At 37.7% G+C, this 23,445-nt stretch overlaps 1 protein-coding gene across 10 annotated transcripts in view; it reads right to left on the reverse strand.

Moving 5' to 3' along the window:
• Nucleotides 1-23,445, reverse strand: part of RNGTT (RNA guanylyltransferase and 5'-phosphatase) — a 351,931-nt gene that overhangs the window by 231,292 nt on the left and 97,194 nt on the right. For 7 of the 10 annotated variants that reach the window (XR_010322529.1, XM_064288898.1, XM_064288911.1 and 4 more), the window contains exons 9-10: nt 6,630-6,765; nt 4,654-4,737 (exon numbers count right to left, since the gene is read on the reverse strand). Coding sequence is in view for 9 of the 10 variants with exons in the window: in XM_064288898.1 (XP_064144968.1) it covers nt 4,654-4,737; nt 6,630-6,765 (220 nt within the window). In the remaining variant the exon portion in view is untranslated. The remainder of the gene's footprint in view (nt 1-4,653; nt 4,738-6,629; nt 6,766-23,445) is intronic. The other 3 variants (XM_064288922.1, XM_064288903.1, XM_003404355.4) reach the window with 1 other exon arrangement.

The following is a 23,445-nucleotide window of genomic DNA, read 5'->3' on the forward strand; positions in this document are numbered from 1 at the left end:
GATTGTGGATCCAAGTAAAATGAAATCCTTGACAACTTCAATCTTTTCTGTTTATCATGATGTTGCTCATTGGTCCAGTTGTGAGGATTTTTGTTTTCTTTATGTTGAGGTGTAATCGATACTGAAGGCCGTGGTCTTTGGTCTTCATTAGTAAGTGCTTCAAGTCTTCTTCACTTTCAGCAAGCAAGGTTGTGCCATCTGCATAACGCAGGTTGTTAATGAGCCTTCCTCCAATCCTGATGCCCTGTTCTTCTTCGTATAGTCCAGCTTCTCGTATTATTTGTTCAGTATACAGATCAAATAGGTATGGTGAAAGAATACAACCCTGACGCACACCTTTCCTGACTTTAAACCAATCAGTATCCCCTTGTTCTGTCCAAACAACTGCCCCTTGATCTATGTAATGGTTCCTCATGAGCACAATCAAGTGTTCTGGAATTCCCATTCTTCACAATGTTATCCATAGTTTGTTATGGCCCACATAGTCGAGTGCCTTTGCATAGTCAATAAAACACAGGTAAACATCCTTCTGGTATTCTCTGCTTTCAGCCAGGATCCATCTGACAGCAGCAATGATATCCCTGGTTCCACGTCCTCTTCTGAAACCGGCTTGAATTTCTGGCAGTTCCTTGTTGATATAGCGCTGCAGCAGTTTCTGAATGATCTTCATCAAAATTTTGCTTGCATGTGATATTAACGATATTGTTCTATAATTTCCACATTCAGTTGGATCACCTGTCTTGGGAATAGGCATAAATATGGATCTCTTCCAGTCAGTTGGCCAGGAAGCTGTCTTCCATATTTCTTGGCATAGACGAGTGAGCACCTCCAGTGCTGCATCTGTTTGTTGAAACACCTCAATTGATATTCCATCAATTCCTGGAGCCTTGTTTTTCGCCAATGCCTTCAGAGCAGCTTGGACTTCTTCCTTCAGTACCATCAGTTCCTGATCATATGCCACCTCTTGAAATGGTTGAATATCGACTAATTCTTTTTGGTATGATGACTCTGTATTCCTTCCATCTTCTTTTGATGCTTCCTGCGTCATTTAATATTTTCCCCATGGAATCCATCCTTCACTATTGCAAGGTTTGAATTTTTTCTTCAGTTCCTTCAGCTTGACAAATGCCAAGTGTGTTCTTCCCTTTTGGTTTTCCATCTCCAGCTCTTTGCACATCATTATAATACTCTACTTTGTCTTCTTGAGAGGCCCTTTGAAATCTTCTGTTCAGTTCTTTTACTTCATCAATTCTTCCTTTTGCTTTAGCTGGTCAGTGCTCAAGAGCAAGCTTCAGAGTCTCCTCTGACATCCATCTTGGTCTTTTCTTTCTTTCCTGTCTTTTCAGTGCCCTCTTGCTTTCTTCATGGATGATGTCTTTGGTGTCATTCCACAACTCGTCTGGTCTTGGGTCACTAGTGTTCAATCTGAAGTCAAATCTTTCTTCAGATGGTCTCTAAATTCAGGTGGGATATACTCAAGGTCATATTTTGGCTCTCGTGGACTTGCTCTGATTTTCTTCAGTTTCAGCTTGAACTTGCACATAAGCAATTAATGGTCTGTTCCACAGTCGGCCCCTGCCTTGTTCTGACTGACGATATTGAGCTTTTCCAGAATACTGTCACAGGAATGAAAATTTACTAGTAATCCCACAGAGTACACAGTATAGATAATTCTTTCAATTTTGTGACACTAACTACTCTTTGTCAGTCTCTATTTGCTACTCAATCTCCATCAAATTACACAATCTTCTTCCTCTCCTTTCTAATCTTTAGTATCTAGCTCATAGTCATCCTTGCTATCTGTATTCCTGTTATCACTCATCATGACCCATTCAATACTTTCCTTGAACTCCCTTCCAATGGTCTTCCTCACACCACCTCAGCCCCTCACTCTGTCTGGGTCACATTCTCAACTTTTAAACATCCAAAACTTAGACATGACTACCTCAAACCTCCCATTTTCCAATCACAGTCTCACATCTTCTGGTTTGCATGCTGTAATTTTTTAGGTAGTAAGAAAATAAACCACATGGGATAGGAAAACAAGCACTTGGGAAGTATTATTCCCTCTGCTAAACAAATAAATATACATTTTTATGCATGTGATTTTCATTAAAATAATTCTATCACTGAGAGTTTAAGTGAACATTTACACAAGCCATTCCCCAATGCCTTAATATCCACTGATATAAGCCAGAGCTAGAAGTGCAAATTTCATGTGGATTAAAACAGGAACCATGTTCATACAAATTCCAGAAAATATTAGCCAGATATAATCTAACTGGGCTCATAAAAAAGGGTTCAATGCTGATAAAAGTGAAGAAATTGTGAAGAACCTGAGCAGTATCCCTGAGAAAGGGAAATTTTAAGAAGAGTCCCTTTTCCCTCCAAAGGAGCCCTGGTAGAGCAGTGGTTAAGAGCTCAGCTGCTAACCAAGAAGTCAGTGGTTTGAATCCACCAGCTACTCCATGGCAGTCTGCTTCAGTAAAGGTTTACAGCACTGGAAACCCTACGGGGCAGTTGTATTCTGTCCTATAGCGGCATTATGAGTTGGAATTAACTCGACACAACGGATTCAGCAATGGGTTCTCCCTCCCCCAAAAGGGCAGTGAAGACATGGTAGGCAGAGAGCAACCAGAATGGAAATGGTCTGGAGACAAAACTACAAAAAATTATTCTGCAGAAAAAACATGAGTTTAATTATTGTTGTGTAAATCAGCACACAAGGTTTAACATACTACTCTAACCTAACTTCTCAGTCAAATAGCTCTTGACTTAAAAGCTAAAATAAAAAAAATTAAAGCTAGAGGAGGGTAAAGTCTAAGTGGCAAATTTCAGAATAGCAAGGAGACTAGGTGGAATTGAACTATCAGACATTAAATGGCATGCTAAGTCAGTATTTAAAGTAATCTGAAAGCACCATGGAACACCAAAACGTTAATGCAATAGGAGAAAGAGTTAAGAAAGAAACAATGATATGTAAAGGGAGTCTAGTATATGATGAAGATGGCACAGAACTGGGCAACATTTCATTCTGTGATACATAAGGTTGCCATTAGTTGCAGCCAACTCAACGACAACAGTATACGATAAAAATGGTATTTCCAATCAAGAAGGAAAAACAGAATGGTGGTAAGATAAAAGCCTAGACATTTGGAAATAAACAAAACTTTACCCCATCTTACTCCTTTTATCAAATGTTATTTCAGATGAATCAAATGTTTAAATACACAAATAAAACCATAAAAGTACTAGAAAGAAATATAGCTGAGTACTATGGTAATTCAGAGGTAAAAAACAGTACTTTCTTAAAATGACAGAAGGGGCAAATATTAAAAACCAGGGCATTTATAATTTTACCTACTTAAATTTAAACTTTTGTGCCATAGGAAACACCAGAAAAAGTAAAAATATGTTTTTCAAAATATGTGACATAGATCAATACCCCTAACAGACAAAAAGATGTCATAAATCAATAAGAAAGATGAACACCCAAGAGAAAAATGTAGAAAGGATTTGGACAAGCCACTCATAGAAGAAATATAATAGCTTATAAAGTGAAAAAAAGTTAAGTCTCATTAACAATTCACACAAATGCAAATGAAAACAAGTAAGCATCTATTTTACTATGTGCCAGACACTATCATCAGCACTTTACAAACTATCCAACTTAATCTTCACAACAGCACCAAAAATTTTAAGTGCTGTTATTAGCTTCATTTCACTACAGATGAGGAAATTGAGTAAACTGTAAAAGGTCCCTCGGGTAATAATTGATGGAGCCAGTAAGGCACCCATGCAATCTGATCCCAGAGTCAGAGGTCTTAACCACCACGCATGCTATATCATCCGTTAAAATAGAAAAGCACTCTTTCCCTCAACAAATTAGAAAATCTTAAATTAAAAAAAGAAAAAGACTAACAGTGCTTAAGACAACGTGCAGATCCTATATATATGGTTGGCAGAACTACACATTTGTTCAATCTTTCTAGAAAGTAAGGTGGCAATGATACATAAAAATATTTAAAATGGCCATCCTTGAATCCAGCATGATGAACATGTTCTCATTGCCTGCTACCATTCCTTCTTCGGGAGAACTGCTCCTCTTGCACTCCACATGGTACTGCTACCAGTAAGTTCCTGGCCCCCACTGCCATCTCCCAGAGAGTCTTCCCTGCGAATAATATATGGATTTTGAGAGAAAATCTCATTTTCTGCCTGGGCTGCAGTGTATCCTTCCTCCCACATGGAAGCAGCCTTAATGTAGAATGAAACCAAGCAAACAAGAAGAGCAAAGAGATGGAAAGCAAGACAGAACCTGGCTAATATCATTTAAGCCCCCAGATTCAGCCATGCCTGAAGCAAGCCTAGCCTATATGTAATTATTGGAGCCAATATAGTTCTTTTTTTCTGCACCTACTTTATGTTGAATTTCAGTTACTTCCATTCAAAAAATTTTTAATAGACATCACAATCTCACCTCTAAGAACCCTCTCAAATATAAAATTACCCAATAGTGAAAGGAAGACTGCATAAGGATGTGCACTTAAATGTGTCTTGTAATTAAAAAAAAAAAAAAACTGTGAAAAAAATGAAAACATCTACCAAAAGAGAATTGGTTAAGTAAATTCCAGAACTGTTTCTCAACCTTACCTGATTAGAACTACCTGGGCATTCGTTAACAAGTATGTATATGTAGGCCACTGGAAAATTCCAATTCATTAGGTCTGGGACAGGCTGTTGGGAGGGATTATACTTTTAACAAGTATCCCCTAGAATTATCACAATCGGATAGTTTGGAAACACCAAATTATGGGGAGGGGGGTGTATTCAGACATTTATCTAAGAAAGAAGTTCAAAACAAATTGCTTAGTGAAAAAAAAGATAAGTGACAGAACATTTTTTCTTTTATATAAAACTATGTAACATTCCATATGTGTACATATTTGACCCCAGCACTAATTTTCAGTCAGGGCCAAACCAAAAACCAAATCCACTGCCATCGAGTCAATTCCGACTCAACCCATATGATAGAGTAGAACTGCCCCACAGGGTTTCCAAGGAGCAGCTGGGGGATCCGAACTGCTGACCTTTTGGTTAGCAGACAAGTTCTTAACCACTGGGCCACCAGGGCTCCTCAGTCAAGGCAGAGGTACCATAAAAGAGCTACTGAGAATCTTGATGGGAATGGAGGAGGTATCAACTCCCCTGAAGATCCTGACACACTTTGTTTAAGACTCTATTCTCTGAGCTACTATTACTAATATGAATGTGTTATATCCCTCAGGCATATTGGAGCAGACATAAGATTGAACACTCTGACACAGAGAAAAGTCTGGAGTGATGTTCATCCAACTGTAACAGAAGTCATTCCAGTGGTAGGAGTTCAGGTGATTTTTATCTGCTTCTTTGTAATATTGTGCTAATACATGAATTTTTATTTACCATGGACCAGTATATTTAGAATTTGAGGAGGGGCTGTTTACAAGGGAGAAAGTTAAAAGGTTTTTTTTTTTTTTCCTGGTTAAATACCTTTTTTTCTTTAATTGTGATTTAGATGAAGGTTTACAGAGCAAATTAGTTTCTTCTTAAACAATTAATACACATAGTGGTTTGTGACATTGGTTGCCAAGCCCATGACGCATCAACACTCTCCCCTTCTTAACCTTGGGTTCCCTATTTCCATTCGTCCAGCTTTCCTGTCCCCTCCTGCCTTCTTGTCCTTGCCCCTGGATTGGTGTGCCCATTTAGTCTCCTATACATGGTTGAGCTACGTGTGTTATTGTTTGTTTTATGGGCCTGTTTAATGTTTGGCTGAAGGGTGAACCTCAGGAGTGATATCAGTGCTAAATTAAAAGGGTGTCCGGGACCATATTCTCGGGGTTTCTCCAGTCTCTGTCAGTCTGGTAAGTCTGGTCTTTTTTTGTGAGTTAGAATTTTGTTCTACGTTTTTCTCTAGCTCTGTCTGGGACCCTCTATTGTGACCACTGTCAGAGCAGTCAGTGATGGTAGAAGGGCACCATCTAGTTGGAAAGTTAAAACATTTTTAATCAAGTAATTTTATCATTCTATAAATACAGATATTCTGAAACGGGAAAATTCTTAATGGCTTAAAAATTCAAATGTAAAAGTGTTGCTTTCAAAAGCACAGTTCTCTTTAAACAAAGACTATTAGTCCATATAGCTAAAGAGCCAAGGAAAATGTGTTGTATCACTGAATTAAAATTCACCTGACAAGTAAAATAACACAGTGAAATTAGTCTTCTTCAGTAAGAATTACTTTTTCAATCACAAAGAAAACAAAAGCAATTAAGATTTAATTTTGTTCATTTACTCTCATATGGGATAACAATGACCAATACTAAACTCATTTAACTTCCTTTCTATAGCTTTAACAACTTTCTTACTAAAGAAAACATCCCAAAATACATATTTAGATTTAAAGATTAAGCTGTCAAATCCCTATTAATAAGGATATTAATTCAATGTAAGTACAGGTAAGTAATAGATAAAACTTAGCACTCTAGTAAAAACTGGTTCCATCTCTAAATTCCCTATTTAACTAATAAAAATATGCAGGACAAAGAAAAATGGCATTAATTTTTTTTAAAACATAAAATATGACTTACCCCATCCAAGAGAGTATTTGATAAATGTATACGAAGATCTTTACGAAATGGAAATTCCAGATTTGAAACATGAAACACTGAATTATCTCTATCAATCATAAAAACTTCATTTGTGCCATCAATCAACATCATATAACTGTAAATGAAATATTAAAAGTGCAATATTAACCATATAATACCAAGAATAGTCATAAGAAGTAACAGTTAAACTGTTTTTCCTTAGACCTACAACAGTTTTGTAGAATAACGATCACTAGAGTCCTTCTATCATTCAGCTTAATGTACCACAGATAATAAAAGTTTTTAAAAAATTGTTTCCCATACAAAAACGGCAGTGGGTTTTTGGTGGGTACACAAAACAGAGTATAAGGAAACCTAAGTTTTTATGGAGACAATGTGATGGTTCAAGAGCAAACTTATGACCCATCTTCAAAGCAAGTGATTCTCTGATTTTTATTAGATCTTAAACATCAAAGTCCTTCAACGTTTATAAAACACACAAACATATATTTTATGGTCTCAACAACTACGGTATTTTTACACAAATGCGTCCCGTGTGTTTGCTAGCTGCTCCCTACCCCCGCGAAGAATTTTCATAAGAGCTGCTATACCAATTTTTTTTACATGTTGCTGAAAAAAATTAGCACAGTGTGCTTATACACTATATGCATTAGGAATTACCCTCTCCACTTTGTAATTTAAAAAAAACAGAAAAAGAAATAATTTACAAACGAGAGAGCCAGGACTCAATCTAGCCAATGCTCTTTCCACTATACCACAGTAGCATAACAGCTTTGTAAAGATGCAAGACCCCTCTCTTTGAATCAATATCATGATATAGCCAGATATCACAACTTCAGGTGTGACTCTCCTCATTCATTACTATAAAATGTTTTAAACACAAACTCATAAGAATTTTTATTAGTCCTTATCTTCTTAATCCCAATCAATATATAAGGAAATTTATATACTTTACAATCTGTCATTCCTCAAAAGGTTGTTACCACTACCGATTCTCTATTGGCAGATCATTAAGAATGCAGCTCTACTTCACACCACATATAAAAATTAAGTCCAGAGAGATTCAGTTGAGGGGATCACAGACTGAGAAGCTATACTACCAAATGAATAATGGCAACACTTGGAGTGAAAATGGAGACTATATATATACCTAGGTACCAACATTTTCAAAGAATAGGAGAAAGTGGACATCAATGAGGAGGTCTATAAGGTTAAAAGGCATGAGCATCTAAGGAGCAGAATCATTTTAAGTTGTTTTTGCTTGGTTTTAAATAAAAGAGTGGAGGAATAATGATCTGATGTACCATTGAGAATGAGAGAGAATGCTGACCACCCTCTCCAACCTCCTACACATGAAGTATATAAGATGTGTCAGAAAAAAGCAGCTACAATTAAAAGATGGGGCTGATTCAAGTCAAGACCTGAGATAGAAGAGTCAATGAAAAGATGAAGGCTAACAGTATATGATGGCTAATATAGTAAATAAAGAATAATTTGCTTACCATAAAACAAGTATTCTAAAGAGCAAAGTTTAGAAGAGGCAAGGAGAAATGGGAGGCAAGTTAAGATTAAGGTACCTGACTAATTCAAGTAAGATTAATACCTCATTAAGGTAAAAGAAGTGGGCCCCGAATGACACAAACAGCTAAATACTCCACTGTTAACCAAAAGGTTGGCAGTTTGAACCCATCCAGAAGTTCTGTGGGAGAAAGGCCTGGCAATCTGCTTCCATAAAGATTACAACCAAGAAAACCCTATGTGGTAGTTCTTACTCTGTGGTCACTACGAGTCAAAATCAACTCGATGGCACCTAGCAAACAACAAGGGTAAAAGAAAAATGCAACAGCAGGGTGAAGAGCAGCAAGAAGCACCAAAGGGGGACAGGATGGTGAAGCACATTGTTCCTAGCTGTTTCCAAAATACTTAGTCCCAGCAGGTCCCTGAAAAGGTGATGGAGAAGGAGCTCAGGCCCTTACTACATACTGAAACAACTGTAGCCCTGGTAAATAAGGAACGTGGAGCTGTCACTAAGGGAAAAAATCACTGTCAATCTGGACTGACTGTGCATCTGAAAAGACTCCTGGACCAACTGCCAGGACAACAGACAGGTAAGCAACAGGAAGACTTAGTTCCCAAGGCTCTCCTGCACATGCTTTTCAAAAGCAGCAATTCCTGGTAGATGGGGAGAATTTAGGCTTCTTAGAAGAAGTCAGGCTTGCCCTAGATTGTGTTTCAGCAAGTATCTGAATCAATAAGAAAAAAGGTCATATAAAAGCAACTATGCCATCTTCTGCAAAAGCAGTATTGAAGACATAATCCACCATGTTGTTTAAGGACCTAGACCAGTATTTTGCAAAGTGTGGTATTCATTAAAAAGGTATTTCTTGGCAAAAAAAGTTAGAGAAAACACTGCATCCTTCTCTTAGAAAGTCAAGATACATATTAGGATATTTAAGGTATGAGAAAACATGTTTAAAAAAAGTCTGTTTATCTTATTTACCCATTGTTCCTAAACATAATTCTAGTATCTGTTAATATCTGGTAGAACTGTTATTCTATATTCACAATTTGGGAAAAGCTAAGTTATGCTAATAAATTTTTAAAAAATTCAGAAAAAATTTTGTCTCTTCTGATCATATGATGATGATGACAGAAATTATATTTTTCTTTTTCACTTGCTCCTCAGAAACTAAGAATTATATTTACTGTTCAAACAGAATAAATATTAAACCCCAGGGCACTGGTACATTTGCTGTCTCTGTCTTAATCATTTATTCAATATAGATGCACCTTGCTATAAAAGACAAGCAAGGAAGAAAAAGGATTAGCGAATAGAATCCACCACAAAGGGCTGCTCATGGGCAACACCAGCTCACATTTCCAAAGATACCAGAGAAATTATTTAGCAATTGGTATTCAGGGATTCTTCCACATATATAAATTTTCAGACTTTGAAACAAAAGTTCCGGGGCTATAACTTTTGGCTTAACTCCAGTCATCCCAAATCATTTATTCTTTTATTATATAATACTTATAAAAGCTAATAAGTTATTTCATGTTAGGGTAGGAAAAGAAGGAAGTGAAAATATTTCTGCATTACTCAAGTCTCTGAAAACAGAGTCTTTCAAAAGGAGGCAACTATCCCACGTATTGCCAGATATTGGCTTAGTATAAAACTATGGTTCTACCCTCAGTGGACATCAATTACTAGTATGATATAACTTATTAATTAGAAAATTCTCTCAATTGTAAATTTAATAGTCAGAATAATTAATAATTATTTATATTCTATCTATTCTCATTAAAAAACCGATTGCTGTCAAGTCAATTCTGACTCCTAGCAACCCTCCAGGAGAGGGTAGAGCTGTCCCATAGGGTTATCAAGGCTGTAATCTTCACAGAAGCAGACTATCGAATCTTTCTCCTGCAAAGCCGTGGTGGGTGTGAACTACTGGCCTTTTGGTTAGCAGCTGAGTGCTTAACCACCGCACCACCAGGGCTCCATATACTCATTAAATGACAATTAATTCATTCAAATTTTCACTAAATTAGAAAATGTTCATTCACTTTTTACATAAAAGTACACATACCAAAGACGGATTACAGAAAAGCCAAATTTACAAACTACCTTACTTTAAATGTAAGTTATCCAGATTGAACAGAAACAATCTTTCAGGACAGTCACTTATAAGTGAGATATATAATCAAGTAAAACCACCAAATATACTTTAATAAAATTTAGGAAGTATATAATTGAAGCAAAGGAAAAGTGATAGAAAATATTGGTAACTAACAGCACTTTAGAGTCCTAATTCATATTCCCATTAGCAGTCTGAAATTAAAACGGTCTTCAAACATCTTATAATTTAAATATTTTCAGACCAAACTTTGACCGTCAATTACACTTGCAGGAATTAATCTTACACTCTACGAAAGCAGAGCTCATTTCTATTTTGTTCTTCCCCGTAGACCACGTACCTTGCACAGTCTATCTGAATACATGTAGAAGACACTCAATAAACACTTGGTAAATTAATTGTCATAACAGTGGGCAGGACTACATGTAGAAGGATGTTCATCATAGTATTTTCTAACAGTAAAAATGTGAAAACCCAAATGTCTATTACTCAGCAGATAAGTTAAATAAATATTGCATATCCATGTAACAGCATAGTACACAGACATTTTTAAATGATGGTAAAAACAGTCATTAATATGGAAGGAAATTCACTTCACAATATGAAAAACCAAAACCAACCCCAGTGCCATCGAGTTGATTCCGACTCATAGTGACCCTATAGGACAGAGTAGAACTGCCCCATAGAGTTTCCAAGGAGTGCCTGGCAGATTCGAACTGCCGACCCTTTGGTTAGCAGCTGTAGCATATTAAGTGGAAAAAGCAATTTAAAAATCAGAATGCATAATATGATTACTGGGAGACAAAACCGTGGGTACATAGTTAATGACAGACAGGAAAGCCTACACCAAAATATTAAAGAGTTGTCATCTCTATGTGGTGAGCTTATCAATGATATATGCTCTCCTTGTTACAATCTTCTGTATTGTCAGAAATTTTATAAATAAGCACAAATTGCCTTACAAGCACACAAAAAAAATTTAAAGCTACAAAAATAAAATACAACAGAAATGTAGTCTAATCAGACCTTGAGAAACATTTTCCCTTTGGAAAGTGGTAAAGGGAAGTAAGATGGAATGCTATTGAATGCTAAATAAACCTTGTTCTTCTCCCACAGCAACTTCAAAGTCAGCAGGTATTCCTCCTCTCCTACCACAGAGCCTCTACAATAGAGTTTTTTAGTGGATGATAAGAAACAGAAAAGTTTATCATTTAAGTTGACTTATTTTGCTTAACATCTCTCTCCATTATTACTAATCCCAGTGAGTTTCATCAAACTCACTATGATTTTTCTCTTAGAACGATGAATCAAATAATAAAAACTGTATTTCGTAAAGGGCCTACTGAGTGCCACACACAGTGTCAGATGCTAGAAACGTTAACAGTGAACACCACAGACTCTCAACTTCTTATCATTTATACCGTAGCAAGGAAATAAGACATTAAGCAAATAATCACAAACATAATAAGCACTGGAGAGGTGAAGTACAAGGTGCTACAGGAGCAAACAAAAGGTAGAGCCTGTCAGAGTTTGGAGGTCAAGGAAGGCATCCCAGGGGAATTCACACGTAGCTGGTAAAACACGTTACACTTACCGAGCAATTACTATGTGCTAGGCAGTGTTCCAAGTAGTGATTAAATTCATTTAATCCTTAAAACAACCTTACCAAGTAAGTAATATTATTATCCGCATTTTCCAGATGAGGAAATTGAGACACATGTAAGTAACTTGCCCAGATCATAAAGCTGGCTGAATAGCAGGGTTGAGATTAAAACTCAGACAATATTATACTGCCTCTGACCTACATTGTGTAGGAGTTAACCAAGAGTTAGCCAAGCAAACTGTTGTGGGGTGGGAGGGTGAAGGGAAATTGGGACAGGGAGTAGATAACTGGTAGTTGGCAGACTAGCAGGTGCAATGTCCTTGAGACAAGAACAGAATGTGGCAAGTTCTGGCAACTAAAAAAAAGGTCAGAATACTGAAACACAAAGAGAAAGGGGGGAAATGACACAGCATGACACTAGAGAAATAGTCAGAAGCTTCGGAATTATGAAAAAAAAAGTTTTGCTTTACCTTAGAAAATTGAAAACCATGTGTATGAGACAAATAGCAACCATAATGACCAATTCAAGCAGGGAAGATTAATACAGGAAATTTATTAGACAAATACTCGAAGTTGAAAAGGTAAAAGGGGAAGGCTAAGGTAATCCAGAGATTAAAATTTGTGGGAAGCACTACCACCCACAGGGTTAGGGAAACAAAATGAAAGAGACGTGCTGACAGAGGCTAGGAGCTTGGATCAAGGGCATTATAGGGCTGTGCCTGGAAGAGGGCAGGGCCATGCAGCTTGGGTGCTCAAACTTCTAAGGAGGTGGCACTGTATGGCTGGTACCTGGACCTCTAAGGACAGGAGCCCTGCAGCTTGAGTTTGAATTTCTACAGAGGAGACACAGCATACAGGATGCTCAAACCACTAAGGGGACACAGACTGGTATGTGAGAAAGTGTGAGGCAAGTGGTACTCTATCTACCTAGGGTGCACTGTCCAGAAGTTGGTACTGCTGAAAGCGGCAAGGCTGGTGCTAGCAGTGCCAAAAGAACATGGAGGTATACTAACAGAAGCTGAAAACAAGAGAAGTTCCTTCTTCCACCTTTCAAATTCCTGTCCGTGCTTCCTATATCAAAACTTAACACGAAGCCAGCTGGCAAGAGAGTCCAGGAAATGTAGTTTGCAGACGCCAAGCCCCCCATCACAGTATAAAAGGGTAGATTCGAGCTGAGAAACAATAGGTAAATAAACAGCAGACCACTAAAAGGTTTTAAGCAAACTAATGGCACAATTTCATCTGCATTTTTAAAAACTAAGCACATATAAAGCATAGAAAACTGACTGAGTAGGAGCCAATCTGTAGACTAAAGAAAATCATGAGGCTTTTGTCATACACCAACTGAGAAATCACAGTGCCTTGGACTATAGTGGTAGTGATAATTTACAGGTAGGTACATAAATTCAAGATGTATTTAAGAGGTAGACTATCAGGACAATATGCTATTGACTGAATAGGGGGCTGATGGAATAGGAGAAGCCAAGGATTACTTCCAAGCTTCTAGCTTGAGGAATTGGATGGACTTTACTTACTGAGTTATGGAACATTTAAGGAAGAAGGGGGAGGGATTGTTTTGTGTGGGATAAGTGACAGGCGCTATGAGTTCATCATCGGATAAAGACAAGCTCATTTTTACTGCAAACTAGAAGTCTCAGATTTTCTCTCTCCCTGCCCCTAGCAGGTTGGAAGCAGGCTCAGAATCTAAGCCAGAGAATCAAACTCCCCTTTCTCAAGACTTTTAATTGTGAGTGAGTAAGAGAGATACAAGATAGCTGAAAAATTATTCACAGAAACAGCAGAGGCACTGTCAGCAAGTGTCCAGGGAAGGCAGTGCCAAATAGTGGCTTACTACTTAAAGTGTTCCTGTGCCCTGACCTTAGCTCTGGCCTTTGCTGCCTGGCTCCCTGATTTCTGTTTTCCAAGACTGGTCCTCTTGAGAGCCTCCCAATATATTTCTTTGCTTAAATTAACCAAAGCTGATTTCTACTGCTTACAGTCACGAATGCTAACAGATACACCAGTTTGGGCTTTTTTGTTTTTTGTTTTTTCTTTTTGCCCACTATTAAAACTGAATACAAGTATGTTAAATGTGCATATGACTTAACCCCACTGTTATGTCTCTAAGATATCCTCAGTACCAAGAGTTACATAAGAATTACTAGCTTCTTATATATTAACTTCACGCCAAGAGATATACCATCCATTTCACATCCTTCAATAGACAAGTGTATAATATTAAGCCCAGGGTTTATCTTCTCTGTGCTTCTTTTCTTTCACAAGGATTCACTGCTAAAACCTCCAGTTCTATACCAGCTATATTTCCTCTCATTTCTATTCTCATTCCCCAATTCCCAACAGAATTTGCATACAATGCCTTGAAATCTAATTCTCAAGACTGTATGAGTATACAGAAATAAATTTCCTACAAAGAAAATTCACACTATTGAGCCACTTCCCTAAATACAATTTATAAACCTTTCTGACAAAAGAGCAGTTGGCCAGACCCTGCCCCCTACCCATGAACACCTGTCATACCGTATTCGAAAAATAATACAAAAACAGCTGACTTGCCAAACTCCAGCTTTCTTCCTTCCCCATGCGAGCTTATGCACACTTTGCCTTTTTCTCTGCTCAGGAAATTTTATCTCTGGTAATCTCTTTTTCAAAGTATATCCACGTTATCTGTAAATCTTTTCTTCCTTTTCTTTCAACTCTTAAAAAAAGAAAAAACGATTTTCCTCTTCCTTCTTGATCCTTTACTTAGTTCCATTCATGAGCCTAAGAAAACTCTGATCGAGGTTAGTGACACATCTTTATCAAGCAAAATTATAAGTAATAAGTTTTTTATTCTACCTACACAAAATAAGAATGAGTGTCACTGTTCAGGAGTCTCCTTCACAACCTCCGTAAACAGTCTACGTCTACATCCACCATATCTTATAAAATCAAATCTATTTTCCCTAATGGATTTTTTTAGCTGATAAAAATAAAGTCGTTATAAACTTCTTCCATTGTGTTACATGACAGTTTATTAAACTACCAGTATTAAAAGTATGTTTTGTCATTTCTCCCAACAGATAAACACAGTAATTCACTATCTTTAGAATTAAATAAGATTTATAAGCTTGTGAACATAACTACCATTTACACTATAATTCTATGAAAATACACTGAAACCTGTGACAGCCAGAACTTGATGAGGCTGCCTTGCGTTTCCATGTCTTTAAAGTTTTCCGCCTTTGACAGGGTGCATGCAGTCTTACTGCTTTTCTATTGCTCCTTTTAGTGGAAAATATTTTAGTTCCTTCTCTGACAGGTTTATACCTTACATAGGTTCTGGCTTTTGCAGGTTTTACTGTACAAACTAAAGCCTACCAACATAAATTAAGGAATCTCAGAAAATGACTTTGGATAATTTAAAACATCATCATTTGCATCACTTCCATAAAAGGACCAAGATTAGATGATAGAACAAATATAGCCTTACCTCTCAGTCAGAACTGACTCGACCGCACCTAACAACAACATGAGTTTTAGTTTTAAACTAATTGATATTATCTGTTTTTCTGATACAAAATAACATCTCAATCCCTTGAAAAGAAAAACTATTTGAAGGAGAAATACAGATATACTTTATTTCATCTTTCAGGAATTCAAAGAACACACTTTAATGTCATTCTTATTTTTACGTTAACAAATAAAGAGAGAACACATATACATACAATAACACCACCACCAACTAAGCTTTTTTTAAATTTTTTATTGCTGTTGTTCAAAAATGACTGCAATAAAGACACAGTTCTGTGGGCCAAGATGGCAGAGTAGCCAGATGTTTCTGGTGGTCCCCCTTACAACAAAGACCCGAAAAAACAAGTGAATTGATTACATATACAACAAGCTTCAAACCTTGTGCATCAAAGGCAAAGTTAAGAATCGGACTTAGTAACAGGGAGGGAGAGACAATGCAGAAGCAAGGAGGAGGTGCCAAGCACACAGCAACGTCTCAGCCCCATTCCCCTGCAGTGAGGCTGGCGGTAGCATTCTGGGTCGCCACTGCTTCAGCGAAAGAAGGAAAGCGAAGTGGCGCACCCCTCACCCCCTGGTGTCACTGCCACAGGGCTGGCGGTGGCATTTGGGACATAGCTGCTTCAGAGAACAAAGGCAAGCAAGGTGCCGCAGCCCCACCCCCTGGTGCAACCGTGGAGCCAGCACACACAATCTACACACGTCTCTGGAATCTGCGATGAAACAGAGCTCTCAGCACAAGATAAATGATTTTGTCTAATTTACCAAGCGAATCTAATAGCTCCTCCTTTTAAAAGAACTCTCTCCTATCTATCTGATCCTTCCTCCCTTTGCCCCAGCCAGCTTCATTAACAGTTGATTTCCCTGGGCCTGACATAGGTCCTGCTGTACTCTCTGAGCCATTCCCCTGGCCTTGGAGAAGGAACAAACTAACAAACGGGGGAAAAAATACTCCGCTGGCTCCCCTAATCTGGAAACTCAGAGCAGAAGCAGCTCCGGTCCAGAGAATTTGTCTTCACCCTGCATAGATCCATGTGACCCCATTACAGCAGACAGTATCTTGCAGTTATATTGCAAGGGTGAATCTGTTTGAGGTCTCACTGTAACTGTTTCACCTGTGCAGTGGAGAGGCAGGCTTTTGAAGTTGGATACCACTCTTCCTATTAAACGGGGCCCTCACCAACCCACATCAGGGAGGGGCCTGAGGATTGGATGTCACCTAGCTACCTGCAACAGGGCTCCAAGGATAAGTGGTGCCTACCAGTCCTTACAGTTAAAAGCATTGGATGTCTATGGTACAGCTGCAGAGCCCATCCAACAGAGCGCTCTAGAGAACAGGGACGTGCCTTCCTCACAGACATTCGGAGGAAGGTTATCAGCCCTCTACCTTCCTCACACTGTGACCCTCTGCTCCTACCAGAAACCTGTGCATATACCAATCACCACTGCTCCTCTAGGATCATAGGTGAGAACCTGCACCGTACACTAGGTGACCGACTACTGGGACACCTGAGCTCGATCTATACAAAAACAGTGAATGGACTCCTAGACTCGTATACCTGGTAACAGCTCTAGCCATCTGATACAAGGACATTAGTGCTTCACAGGCTCCAATAATCACGTTAGCTCACTCTACTAGCCTATTTGGCTATATCAAAACAAAACAAGAGGCTAGGATATAGTGAGCCAACATAAAATAACACAATAACTTATAAATGGTTCGGAGACAATAGTCAATATCAAAATCACATAAAGAAGCAGACTATGATTGCTGCAACAAACTCCCAAAACAAAGTATCACGGATCTTCTGGATAAAGATGTATTCCTGGAATTACCAGATGTAGAATACAAAAGATTAATGTACAGGACTCTGCAAGACATCAGGAAAGAGATCAGGCAAAATGCAGAACAAGCCAAAGAACACAAAGGTAAAGAAGTCGAGGAAATTAAGAAGACTATCTAAGAACATCATGAAAAATTTATTAGGCTGCAAGAAACCATAGAGAGACAGCAATCAGAAATTCAGAAGATTAACAACAAAATTTCAGAATTAGACAACTCAGTAGAAAGTCAGCGGAACAGAATTGAGGAGATGAAAGTCAGAATTAGTGAGATTGAAGATAAAACACTTGGCAACAATATATTCAAAGAAAAATGACATAGAAGAATTTTAAAAAAATGAAGAAACCCTAAGAATCATGTGGGAGTCTAACAAGAAGAATAACCTACGAGTGGCTGGAGTACCAGAACAGGGAGGGATAACAGAAACTAAAGAGAGAACTGTTGAAGATTTCTTGGCAGAAAACTTCCCTAACATCATAAAAGATGAAAGGATATCTATCCAAGATGCTCACTTAACCCCATAGAAGGTAGATCCCAAAAGAAAGTCACTAAGACGTATTATAATCAAACTTGTCAAAACCAAAGATAAAGAGAAAATTTTAAGAGCAGTCAGGGATAAGCAAAAAGTTACGTACAAAGGAGAATCAATAAGAATAAACTTGAACTACTCAGCAGAAACCAGTCAGGCAAGAAGGCAATTGGATGACATATATAAAGCACTGGAGGAGAAAAACTACCAGCCAAGGATCATATATCCAGCAAAACTGTCTCTCAAATATGAAGGTGAAATTAGGACATTTCTAGAGAAACAGAAGCTTAGGGAATTTGCAAAAACCAAACCCAAACTATAAGAAATAGTAAAGGGAATTCTCTGGAAAGAAAATCAATAATATCAGATATCATCACAACACTGGAACTCAGGAAAGAGCAAACAGATACCAACCCAGATAAGGAAATCACAAAAATAAATCAAGATAGAAAAACACTCAAAGTGGGGTATCAGCGATGTCCTTATGTAAAAGATGACAACATTAAATCAATAAAGAGGGACTAAGAAAAGCAGTCATAGATACGCCAGATGAAGAGCAAATCAAGGCAATATAGGGAGATACAAGGCAGATTTAAATTTAGAAATATAGGGTAAATATTAAGGTAACCACTAAGGAGACTAACAATCCTACACATCAAAATAAAACACAAGAAGAACATAAAGACTCAGCAAAAAAAAAAAATCAACAAGAACAAAAAAGAGGAACACACAATTTACAAAGAAAAACTACCCAGCACTAAAAAATAAGGGGGGAAAAAACTGTCAACAACTCACAAAAAAAGACATCAAAATGACACCACTAAATCCATGCCTATCTATAATCACGCTGAATATAAATGGACTAAATGCACCAATAAAGAGACAGAGAGTGGCAGAATGGATTAAAAAAAACACAACCCATCTATATGCTGCCTACAAGAGACACACTTTAGATCTGATGACACAAAAACTCAAAGGATGGAAAAAAATATATCAACCAAACACCAACAAAAAACAGCAGGAGTGGCTATACTAATTTCTGACAAAACAGACTTCAAACTTAAATCTACCACAAACAATAAGGAGGAACACTATATAATGATTAAAGGGACAATATACAAGGAGGATATTACTATATTAAATATGTATGCACCCAATAACAGGGCTTCAAGGTATATAAAACAAACTCTAACAGAACTGAAAAGGGAGATAGACAGCTCCATGATAATAGTAGGAGACTCCAACACACCATTTTCAGTGAAAGAACGTCCAGAAAGAAGCTCAAAAAAGACATGGAAGAGCTAAATGCCACAATCAACCAACTTGACCTCACAGACATACACACACAACACTCCACCCAACAGTATCCAAGTATACTTTCTTTTCCAGTGCACATGGAACATTCTCTAGAACAGACCACATATTAGCCATAAAACAAGACTTAACAGAATCCAAAACATCAAAATATTACAAAGCATATTCTCTGACCATGAAGCCATAAAACCAGAATAAGAGAAAAATTACAGAAAAGAAATCAAACACATGGAAACTGAATGACACTTGGCTCAAAAATGACTAGATTATAGAACAAATTAAGGATGGAATAAAGAAATTCATAGAATCCAATGAGAATGAAAACATGTCCTATCAGAACCTTTGGGACACAGCAAAAGCAGTGCTCAGAGGTCAATTTATAACAATAAATGCACACATACAAAAAAAGGGCCAAAATCAAAGAATTATCACTGCAACTTGAACAAATAGAAAGAGAGCAACAAAAGAAACACTCAGGCACTAGAAGAAAGCAAATAATAAAAATTAGAGCAGAGTTAAATGAAATGGAGAACAGAAAAATAATTGGCCAGACTAACAAAAGAAAAGCAGGAGACAAAGCAAATAACCCAAATAAGAAATGAGATGGACAATATCACAACAGACCCAACCAAAATTAAAAGAATCATAACAGAATACTATGAAAAACTGTACTCCAACAAATTTGAAAACCTACAGGAAATGGAAAAAAAATCTAGAAACACATTACCTACCTAAACTAAGGTAGAGACGGAACAGCTAAATAAACCCATAATAAAAGAAGAGATTGAAAAAGTAATCAAAAAACTCCCAACAAAGAAAAGCCTTGGCCCTGACAGTTTCACTGGAGAACTCTACAAAATGTTTAGAGAAGAGTTAACACCACTACTACTAAAGGTGTTTCACAGCATAGGAAGGGATGGAGTACTACCAAACTCATTCTGCGAAGCCAGCGTAACACTGATACCAAAAACAGGTAAAGACACCACAAAAAAAAGAAAATTACAGACCAATATTCCTCATGAACTTAGATGCAAAAGTCCTTAACAAAATTCTAGCCAATAGAATTCAACAACATATCCAAAAAATAATTCATCACGACCAAGTAGGATCCATACCAGGTATGTAGGGATGGTTCAACACTAGAAAAACAATCAATGTAATCCATCACATAAATAAAACAAAATACAAGAACCACAAGGTCTTATCAATTGATGCAGAAAAGGCATTTGACAAAGTCCAACACCCATTCATGATAAAAACTCTCAGCGAAATAGGAAAAGAAGGAAAATTCCTAAACATTATAAAGGGCATTCATACAAAGCCAAGGGCCAACATCATCCTAAATGGAGAGAGACTGAAAGCATTCCCCTTGAGAACAGGAACCAGACATGGATGCCCTTTATCACCATTCTTATTCAACACTGTGCTGGAGGTCCTGGCCAGATATACTAGGCTATACTAGGCTAGACAGAGAAATAAAGGGCATTCAAATTGACAAAGGAGTAAAAGTATCTCTGTTTGCAGATGACGTGATCTTATACACAGAAAAACCTAAATAATCCTCAAGAAAACTACTAAAACTAATAGAAGAGTTTAGTAGAGTTATCAGGATACAAGATAAACATACATAAATCGGTTGGATTCCTCTACACCAACAAGAGAACGTCAAAGAGGAAATCACCAAATCAATACCATTTACAATAGCCCCTAAGAAGACAAAATGCTTAAGAATAAATCTAACCAGAGACATAAAAGAGCTATACAAAGAAAACTATAAGACACTACTGCAAGAAACCAAAAGGGAAAACATACCTTGCTCATGGATAGGAAGATTCAACATTGTAAAAATGTCCATTTTACCCAAAGCGATCTATACATACAATGCAATCCCGATCCAAATACCAGTGACTTTTTTAATGAGTTGGAAGAACAAATCACCAACTTCATATGAAGGGAAAGAGGCCCCAGGTAAGTAAAGCACTACTGAAAAACAAGAACAAAGTGGGAGGCCTCGCTCTTATTTTAGAACCTGTTATACCGCCACAGTAGTCAAAACAGCCCGGTACTAGTACAACAACAGATAGATACATGGGCCAAGGTAACAGAATTGAGAATCCAAACATAAATCCATCCACATATGAGCAACTGATATTTGACAAAGGCCCAAAGTCTGTTAAATGGGGAAAAGACAGTCTCTTCAACAAACGGTGCTGGCATAACTGGATATCCATCTGCAAAAAAATGAAACAAGACCCATACCTCACGCCACAGATAAAAAGCAACTCAAAATGGATCAAAGGCCTAAATATAAAATCTAAAACAATAAACATCATGGAAGAAAAAATAGGGACAACGATAGGAGCCCTAATACATGGCATAAACAATATACAAAACATTACTTAAAACATTACTAACATCGTACAAACACCAGAAGAGAAATTAGATAACTGGGAGCTCCTAAAAGTCAAATGTCTGTGCTCACCCAAAGACTCCACCAAAGAGTAAAAAGATTACCTACAGACTGGGAAAAAGTTTTTAGCTATGACATTTCCGATCAGTGTCTAATCTCTAAAATCTACCTGATACTGCAAAAAATCAACAACAAAAAGACAAATAACCCAATTGAAAAATGGACAAAGGATATGAACAGGCAGTTTATCAAAGACATTCAGGCTGCTAACAGATACATGAGGAAATGTTCATGATCATTAGCCATTAAGAGAAATGCAAATCAAAACTACAATGAGATTCCACCTCACCCAAGTAAGGCTGGCATTAATCCAAAACACACAAAACAATAAATGTTGGAAAGGTTGTGGAGAGACTGGAACACTTATATACTGCTGGTAGGAACATAAAATGGTACAGCCACTTTGGAAATCAATTTGGTGCTTCCTTAAAAAGCTAGAAATAGAACTACCATACGACCCAGCAATTCCACTCCTTGGAATATACCCTAACGAAATAAGAGCCTTCACACAAACAGATATATGCACACCCATGTTCATTGCAGCACTGTTTACAATAGCAAAAAGTTGGAAGCAACCAAGGCGCCCATCAACAGATGAATGGATAAATTAACTGTGGTATATTCACACAATGGAATACTACGCAATGATTAAGAACAATAATGAATCTGTGAAACATTTCATAACGTGGATGAATCTGGTAGGCATTATGCTGAGTGACATTAGTCAATTGTAAAAGGACAAATATTTTATGAGACCGCTATTTTAAGAACGCCAGATAAAGTTTAAACACAGAAGAAAATATTCTTTGATGGTTATGAGAGTGGAGGGAGGGAGAGGGATATTCACTAAATAGATAGTACACAAAAAAAATTTTTAGGTGAAGGGAAGGGCAACCCACAGGGATAGTCAGTACAACTGTACTAAACCAAAAGCAAAGAAATTTCCTCAATACAACCAAAAGTTTCAAAGGCCAGAGTAGCAGGGACAGGGGTCTAGGGACCATGGCATCAGGGGACATGTAGGTCAATTGGCCTAACAAAATGTATTAAGAAAACGGTCTGCATTCCACTTTGGTGAGAGGCGTCTGAGGTCTTAAACACTAGCAAGCAGCATCTAAGATGCATAAATTGGTCTCAATCCACTTGGAGCAAGGCAGAATGAAGAACACCAAAGAAACAAGGTAAATATGAGTCCAAGAGACAGAAAGGGCCACATAAACCAGGGACTCCATCAGCCTGAGACCTGAAGAACTAGATGGTGCCCAGCTATCACAGATTACTGCCCTGACAGGGAACACAACAGAAAATCCCTGATGGAGCAGAATAGTAGGATGCAGATCTTAAATTCTCATAAAAAGACCAGGCTTAATGGTTCGACTGAGACCGGAGGGACCCTGAGGATCACAGTCCCCGGACCCTTTGAAAGCCCGAGATTGGAACCATTCCTGAAACCATCTCTACAGACAGGGATTGGCCTGGACTATAACATAGACAGTGATGCTGGTGAAGACTGAACTTCCTGGCTCAAGTAGACACATGAGACTATGCAGGCGACTCCTGGCTGGTGGCGAGGTGAAAAGGAAGAGGGGGACGGGAGCTGGCTGAATGGACACGGGGAATACAGGGTGGAGAGAAGGAATGTGCTGTCTCTTTAAGGGGAGAGCAGCTGGGAGTGCACAGCAGGGTGTGTATGGCTTTTTGTATGAGAGACTGACTTGATTTGTAAACTTTCACCTAAAGCACAATACATAAATTAAAAAAAAAAAACAGTTCTAACACATTCTCTTTATCAAAAACTATCAAAATCTTCATTCAGCATTATAAAAGATTTCAATACTATAGGTTTTTTTATTTTGATTTACTGCTTCTA

The sequence above is a fragment of the Loxodonta africana genome, chromosome 1 (assembly GCF_030014295.1).
Source record: "Loxodonta africana isolate mLoxAfr1 chromosome 1, mLoxAfr1.hap2, whole genome shotgun sequence".
NCBI lineage: Eukaryota > Metazoa > Chordata > Mammalia > Proboscidea > Elephantidae > Loxodonta > Loxodonta africana.